The sequence below is a fragment of the Phyllobates terribilis genome, unplaced genomic scaffold, assembly GCF_046119375.1.
Source record: "Phyllobates terribilis strain yellow unplaced genomic scaffold, ASM4611937v1 Scaffold_1__5_contigs__length_1240528914, whole genome shotgun sequence".
Lineage (NCBI taxonomy): Eukaryota > Metazoa > Chordata > Amphibia > Anura > Dendrobatidae > Phyllobates > Phyllobates terribilis.
Genome location: NW_027362761.1, coordinates 624606692 through 624615246, shown reverse-complemented (window position 1 = coordinate 624615246; position 8555 = coordinate 624606692). Strand labels below are relative to the sequence as shown.

At 47.0% G+C, this 8555-nt stretch overlaps 1 protein-coding gene across 1 annotated transcript; it reads right to left on the bottom strand.

Annotated features, from left to right (window-relative positions):
• Positions 1-1390: 1390 nt before the first annotated feature.
• On the bottom strand, positions 1391-8134 carry LOC141273169 (endonuclease domain-containing 1 protein-like). The gene is made up of 2 exons (XM_073684630.1): positions 7813-8134; positions 1391-2820 (listed from the first exon to the last, which is right to left on the bottom strand). Exons 1-2 carry the CDS (start codon positions 8110-8112, stop codon positions 2281-2283), a joined length of 840 nt encoding a protein of 279 aa, XP_073540731.1. The 5' UTR covers positions 8113-8134; the 3' UTR covers positions 1391-2280.
• Between the last annotated feature and the right edge of the window lie 421 nt (positions 8135-8555).

The following is an 8555-nucleotide window of genomic DNA, read 5'->3' as shown; positions in this document are numbered from 1 at the left end:
ACACATGGGGATTTACCTGCGTTCAATAGAATGCAACGTTTTGAACGCAGCAAAAATATGCGTCCAAAGCACTGCTACGTCCGGATCGTGGGTACATAGCCCAAAATTTAAAACAAAAAATGACGTGGGCTCCCGCATCATTTTTATATATGGTATAATAATATAATATATGCTTTGTCGTCTGAGATGTCCATTCTTTGTCTTTTCTACCAGTTTTTAAAAGGATTTGCCAATAAAGATTGTTGAATTTTAATTAATTGCCCGGTGTGTTGAGCTGGATCCATCTTCACTTCCTCAGAGATGGAGGGGTACAGAGAGGTAGAGGAGGAGGGATGAACAGAGAAAGATGGAGGGGTACAGAGAGATAGAGGAGGGCAGTACAGAGAGATAGAGGAGGAGGGAGGAACAGAGAGAGATGAAGGGGTACAGAGAGATAGAGGAGGAGGGAGGTACAAAGAAAAAGAGGAGGAGGTGCAGAGAGAAACAGAAGTAGGGGGGAGGTGCAGAGAGAGATAGAGGAGGAGGGAGGTACAAAGAGAAAAAGAGGAGGAGGTGCAGAGAGAAACAGAAGTAGGGGGAGGTGCAGAGAGAGATAGAGGAGGAGGGAGGTACAAAGAGGAGGTGGTGCAGAGAGAAACAGAAGTAGGGGGGAGGTACAGAGAGATAGAGGAGGAGGGAGGTACAAAGAGAAAAAGAGGAGGTGGTGCAGAGAGAAACAAGTAGGGGGGAGGTACAGAGAGAGATAGAGGAGGAGGGAGGTACAGAGAGAAAAAGAGAAGGTGGTGCAGAGAGAAACAGAAGTAGGGGGAAGGTACAGAGAGAGATAGAGGAGGAGGGAGGTACAGAGAGAAAAGGAAGAGAATGGAGGTACAAAGAGAGATAGAGGAGGAGGGAGGTGCAAAGAGAAAAAGAGGAGGTGGTGCAGAGAGAAACAAGTAAGGGGGAGGTACAGAGAGAGAGGAGGAGGGAGGTACAGAGAGAAAAAGAGGAGGTGGTGCAGAGACAAACAGAAGTAGGGGGGAGGTACAGAGAGAGATAGAGGAGAAGGAAGGTACAGAGAGAAAAGGAAGTGAATGGAGGTACAAAGAGAGATAGAGTAGGAGGGAGGTGCAAAGAGAAAAAGAGGAGATGGTGCAGAGAGAAATAGATAAGTAGAAGGGAGGTAGAAAGAGAGATAGAAGAGGGGGAGGTCTAGAGAGATTGCGGAAGGAGGTGGCACCATACATGGAGAAGTAAATTTTGATACCATCCAGATGGGTGGCTCTGACTTTATATCGACCCCACATCAGAAAGTCCCTCAGTATGAAGGACGCAGGGAATGTTTTGGGATTTTGCTTTACTGATGAGCAAACATGACGGCTTCTACAGCACAAACCACAGGACAGCAACATCAATTGCTATAATCTGGTTTATTCTCATTGAGGACAGTGGCTGGTAGGAGAGGTAACAAGCTGCGACCTGAAGACAGTAAGAAGGCTGTGTGAGATTGCAGGCTGGAGGTGTCGGAGAGAGAATGTGCTGGACACCGGAGGGTGCAACAGGGTGGACATGGAACATGCCGGAGTGTAAACGTGTGATAGGGTGGAAGTGTGAAACAATAGTGGTGGCAGTGCGAGAACGTGGATGTGAGAGATGCCATAGGGTAGATATGCTAAACACTGGACTGTGGATGTGCGAGAGGCCGGATCTGAGAGATACTAAAGGGTGGCTGTGCAATATGCCAAAGCATGGAGGGTGGCATCGTTCCAGATTCTGACTTGTATATGTCACTTTCCATATACGGACTTTATGGTCCAGTTTGACCAGGGGTTTCCCAACCTGAGCATACAGGCTAATACAGTCTGTGAGGCTGCAGGATGGTCTGGGCATGCCGGTCCATATACAGACCATGAAATATGCCAGCCTGAACACGGCCTACAGCTGAACTCCATCTTATCTGAATACTCAGGTGTTAGCGTTTATCCCCTACCCTCCTCTTCTCCGGGTGACACTGACAGTGGTCTCAGAAGCGTAGAGGTGGGCTGCTGTATGTAGAGCTCATGATGGCAGTCACTGATGACTTTAGTTCCCTGGCAGTTAGGATGGTGGCCACCAGGTTCATTTAGAGGAATTACAGTGTAGTTATGATATTATCACAACTTCAGTCCTTCAATGAACCCTGCATATAGCAGCCTAGATCTCAGTTTCCTGGACCCTTTATTATTTAGGGGAATGAGTGGGCTATCATGTGGTGGGGATGGTCTGTATGTTACTGTTCTAGTATCGGTCCCTTCTTACATCTCATTGGCAGCCCCCAGAAAACAATGACACCTGCTGCCCATAGTCCTTGCTCAGGATGGCTTCCAGCTCTGGGATGGTCTTGGTCACCACATCGAAGGGACTTGTATTGCGGCCCAGACTTCCTTCCACCCTCCGACTTCCATCTGACTTCACACAACAGAAGGCGCTCCAGAAGAAGGTGGGCACATTGACGCGCTCCCGTAGCCACTTGCCTTCCCCGGGGTGGGTTCCAGAGATGATGACCCCACTCAGGACGTGGGTTTGTTGACAGGAGGTTAGAATCTTGTCTTTCAGGAAGGTCTCGTACTGGTTCCAGGTCCCGCTGTTAAATGTTGAGTCCTGGGGTGCCATGTTGGTGTAGGTAAATGTGGAGAGCTGGGATGCACTGCTGTGGTGCCCGCTGGGGTTCACATGACCACGACTGTAACCAGAGTTCCTATAGTCATCATTAACCCCTTGACTTTCCAGCACATCCTCCATGTTCAGCTGCATGGCGCTGTTTGAAGGCTGCATCATATCTTTCTGGGGGACTCCACCCAACTGGACAGAAGACAATAAAATTAGTGAGATCTCCATCATCCACATCAATGCCCTACACCCCATTACTGGAGCACATGAAGCCAAGTACCTAAAGAAGAGTTTAATGGGATAGATGTTTCCCTGCACAGCTAGGCAGCAGGGGGCGTCACTGTGCAGGGAACAATGAATAAGATGCAGTGCTGCAGCCCCTTTATTCCCAACAGCTTAGGGGTCACAGAGGTCAGACCTCCAGGAATCATTAAGTGATGACATATCCTAGCGATAATCCATCAATTAATAAGATGAGGATAGCCCTTTATGTAACATGATAAAGTCCTGTCCGACTGCAGCCACCATTAGGGCTGCAATTAGGAGCAAAGTGCAGTGCTCTGAAGCAAAGGGGGGTCTCCACGACATTAAAAAATGATGAAGGTGCCCCAATCTGCAGGAATCAGCACGGGGCCGGGATCCGGTAGCCATACTTCCAGCTTATGCTGCACACAGCAGAATTTCCATTGTTGGCTCTGACCTGAGCTGTGTGTGAATGGGCTGATGGACTACTCACTTCAGTAGCTAAGCCAGCCCCCTCCGCACCCAGCTTTCGTCACACATCAACACAGAAAACTGTGTCGGGCACATGCTAGAAGTGCAGCTACCAGGACTGGAGATGATCCCTACACATCAGGGCACCTTTGTTAATAGAAGCACATTAGCGAGTTGTAGAATTTACCATGTTATCTCATGTGCATATTTTATTTTACAGGACAACCCTGTAAGGGCTTCTCTTACCAATACATTTGTTGCGCACACAGGTGGCGCATGTGCTTTTATGAACCCAATGTGCAGGTAGCCGCCAGGTACCACTCCTAGGCAGTCCCTGGGACCACAACTGCCGACCCCAAGGGTCAAGTTCGCTGACACGGACTCAGGCTCCTTTCACACTACTCCAGGTTTTTGGATCCTAGGGCAGAACGGATACTGATATGGAGTCACAGACAGGGCTGGATTCGGAGACTGGTATGACAATTCGAACAATGCGGAATTCAGGGATAGGTTCATGTTCAGACACACGAGTCTCGGGAACTGGTTCAGATGCCGCCGATGCGGTTTCTGGCTCGGGACTCGATCACACAAGGAACCAGGGGTTCATTTTCAGGGCCTGTGTGACATGCAGAAGTAGTGCTGTTGCTTCAAAAGACAGGAAGTGTTGTGCTTCAGAAGCAACCAGCAACTAGAGGGGTTAACACAGTCTCAGGAGACAGGGAGTGTTTTAGCAGAGCCCCAGGGGGATTGTGGGGAACTTGTTATTGTAGTCTGGCTGAAGCCGAAGAGAAGGTGGTGTGTTATTTGGATCTGACAGAAGGCAACTGAACAGGATTCAGATCAGGAGAGAAACTAAACACAGGTCAGATAAACTACCTGAACTAAAAGTGCAGAGTATTATTGGGCTGGAAGATAAGGACTGGAAGGAATTGTGTCACAGGTATCATCTCCCTCATCAAACCCTCCCCCCTTCCATCTCCATGCAGGATAAAGAATGCTGTGTATGTAAAAAAGACTTATTTATGTATATTTTTATAGAGGACTTCTTATCAGATGTGATTGATTAAAATATATATTTATCACAATATTCTTATAAAAAAATGTATCAATTTATTTTTGAATTGTCCATTAAAAAGAATGATTGCAGTAGTTACATAAAATAGGTGAAATAGTTACAAAGTGATTGTCCATAGATTCACCCATCGTTTCCTGGGATTCTGGATGGTAGGTTGCATCTGTCTGTGTCCAGCACGTGTGTCAGGATGACACCGTGTGTCCGGGTTAAGCACGTGTCTCCTTGGGCCTACATCGGCAGCTGTTTCCTCAGCCAGCGTAGATCCTAGGACTGAGCTGTGTAATGTAGAATGGAAAGAGCCCGAGAGCCCCCCTTCATGTATGGGTTATACAGGCTGGTCATACCAGCTGTTCTACTTATGGTACTAACTTACACCGAGCTAAAAATAGCCTGAATATCTAGCACGAGGCGGATGCAATCTTATGCAATGTACAGAATTCAGAATAAAATGAATATCCGTAATTAATATTTAACAGTGTACTATTGTGTCCTTGTGAAGGAAAGCCTGTGGTTGTGTATGCATAGAAGTGTGCTGCTAGGAGATCTAATCTATGCTGAATTATGCTACTGAAGAGACTGTAATACTGTGCCTTGTGAAGAAACTACTGTATTGTTACTGGAGCCGGTAGCTCAAGAAACTCGGACTGTACTGTAATGAAGATTGTTGCTGTAATATCCCTGAATTGCACTGGCCGTGCTTCGGATTAAATTCCACTGTTAAACTGTTGAAAAAGACTCTTGTCAGATGTGTCTGGTAAGCAACTGAATCTATCATGTTCCTGAGAGAAGCTGCCGCCTATGGCCGCCCTGAGTAACGGTTCCCCCAGGATTCCAAAGAATTCATGAAACCCGTCTCGCCCCTATCTGAACCTAGCGGCGTGTGTGTAACACCTGGCAACACAAGAACTAGGGACTAGGGATCAGGACCTGGCCATACAAGTACCAGGGGTTCAGGTTCAGGGCCCGGCCACACAAGGACTAGGGATTCGGGTTCAGGACCTGGCCATACAAGGACCAGGGGTTAAGGTTCAGAGCCTGGCCACACAGTGACCAGGGGTTCAGGTTCAGGACTTGGCACCACGAGGACCAGGGGTTCAGGTTCTACTGCACGAGGGACCTGGCAACATACAGTTGCACAAACTCACAATAGGTAACTACAGGCGTTGCTCAGGCATCTCCTTTTTGGTGGGGTGCCTTTTATACAAGATGCCTCCCAGCTATTGACTGGGGGTATCTTTGCAGGTGCACGTACTGCCCCTTGAAGAATGGGGGACCACGCACGCGCACTAGACATGCTGCTAGAAAGCCTGTGTGGCGTGCACAAGAGCAGGGAACAGGAAGAAGGGAGAAACGCTGGCACGGCCGGGCGGTGAGTATGCCAGCGTCCAAGCATGGAGGGGGAAGGGGAACCATGCAGGTGCACCTCATTGGTGTTACATCATTACAGTGCCTTGAAAAAGTCTTCATACCCCTTGAATGTTTCCACATTTTTTCCTGTTACATCCACAAACTTAAATGTATTGTATTGGGATTTTCTGTGATACCAACATAAAGTAGCTAGTATTTATGATGTGTAAAGGAAATAATGCAGGGTTTTCTAATTATTTAAAAAATATAAATCTAAAAATTGTGATGTGCATTTCATTTCAGCCCCCTGTAGTCTGATCCCCCTAAATAAAATCCTGAGTGACCAATCGTCTCCAGAAGTCACATAATTACCAAATTGAGGCCACCTGTGTGTAATTTCTTCTCAGTATAACTATAGCTGTTCTGTGAAGGCCTCAGAGGTTTGAGAACATTAAGGATCAAACAGCATCATGAAAACCAGGGAGCCCACCAGACAGGTCAGAGATAAAGCTGAAAACCAAGGAGCCCACGAGAATGGTCAGGGATAAAGTTGTGGAGAAGAGTAAAGCAGGGTTAGGTTATAAAAAAATAGCCCAAGATCAAAACATCTCACGGAGCACTGTACAATCCATCATCCAAAAATGGAAGGAGTATGGCACAACTGCAAATCTACCAAGACATGACTGTCCACCTAACCTGACATTCCAAGCAAGGAGAGCACTAATTAGAGAAGCAGCAGAGAGGCCCATGGTCATGCCGGAAAAGCTGCAGAGAACCACAGATCAGGGGGAGAATCTGTCCACAGGACAACTATTAGCCATATACTCGACAAATCTGGCCTTTCTGGAAGAGTGACATGAAGAAGCCATTTTTTAAGAAAAGCCACAAGACATCCCATTTGCAGTTTGCGAAAAGCCATATAGGGGGCACAGCGAGCATGTGGAAGAAGGAGCTCCAGTCAGATGAGACAAAAAGAGAACTTTTTGGGGCTAAATGAAAAATGCTATATGTGGTGGAAAACTAACACTGAACATCTCCCTGAAAACACCATCCCACCTGTCACACATGGTGGTGGCAGCATCCTGCTGTGGGGAGGCTTTCCTTCATCAGAGGCAGGAAAGCTGCTCAGAGGTGATGGGAAGATGGACGAAGCTAAGTACAGGGCAATCCTGGAGGAAAACCTGTTAGAGGCTGCAGAAGACCTGAGACTGGGGTGTAGGTTCATCTTCCAGCAGGACAACGACCCTAAACATCCTGCCAGAGCTACAATGGAGGGTTTAGGTCAGAGCATATTCATGTGTGTGAACGGCGCAGTCACAGTCCAGACTGAAATCCCAGAGAATCTGTGACAAGACGTGAAAATCACTGATCACAGACGTCTCCAACCAATCACTGAGCGAGAGCGAGTGTGCAAAGCTGGAGAGACAGACCCCAAAAGACTGCAGCAGAGAAAGGTGGGAGAGACAGACCCCAAAAGACTGCAGCAGAGGAAGGGAGAGACAGACCCCAAAAGACTGCAGCAAGAATTGCCGAGTAAGGTGGTCGTACAAAGTACGGACTCAGGGGGGCTGAATACTAATGCATGGCACAATTTTCAGTTTTATATTTTTAAAATATTTAAAAAAACATGTATCATTTCTGTTACACATCACAAAATGTTACTTTGAATAACAGAAAATCCCAATAAAATACATCTAAGTTTGTGGGTGAAAAAATGTGGAAAAGTTCACGGGGAGATTGGAGTGGGTATGAATACTTTTGCTACCAAAACAGCTACATTTTGGTCTACAAGTCGTGTTGGGAACTGCAGCTCAGCTCCATTGAAAGTGAGTGGGGCTGAACTACAATACCACACACAACCTGTGTACAGGAGGGGGGCGCTGGTTTCCAGCTTTACTCTCTGTATATGACATCCCCCAATACTGATGTCCCAGGGTAAGGACATTAATTGTCTAATGATGTCAGACATGTACAGGGTGATATCATATATTCAGATGAAAAGATACACAAGCCGGTCAGATGCATTGCCAGGAGAGTCCTGCTCTTACCATTGGCTCCAAGTACCAGCTGCTGGAGGAGAGATCAGGGCGAGATGTTGTGGACACCTCTAAGATGTATGCTGAGTAGATGGGCACACGGGCCAGGCGGTGGTAGAGGGTAGCATAGTGATAAGCCCCTTGCAAGTGCTGACAGATGTTAGCAGTACTATTAGAGGCCAGACCCAATGGTTCCTGTCCATCGTAGAAAAACTTCTGACAATCGGGAACATCGGTGAAGCTTTGTAGGACCTCACAGAAGACCCCGGAACAAAGAACGAGGAGGACGAGAGCCTGCTGCAGAGAATCCATGCTCGAATACGAAGACTCAAGGACCTCAAAGATCATTGATATACAGACCGATAGCTGACGTCATGGGACAAAACAGCAGGTGATCAAATACAACGAATTCTCACCATCGAAGAAAACGAGCAAAGGTGAAAAACAATATATCCCTCAAATTAGAAAGTACATGCGAAAAGCCATGGCCATTGATAAAGGATAAACATACATGGCGTGATACTAGGACTGATGATACACTTACTATATAGTGTGATACCAGGACGGATTATACCAGGATAGATGATACACTTACTACACGGCGTCAAAGATCGCTGTTGCCTTTGTGTCACAAACAGCTCTCTGCTGCCCCCTATCGTCCAGACAATTACTCAATTGACCAACGATTAACTGAGGAGGCCGCATGCTGCTTCCACTAATAGACCAGTTATTGGGAAACTAACAGTGAGCATATG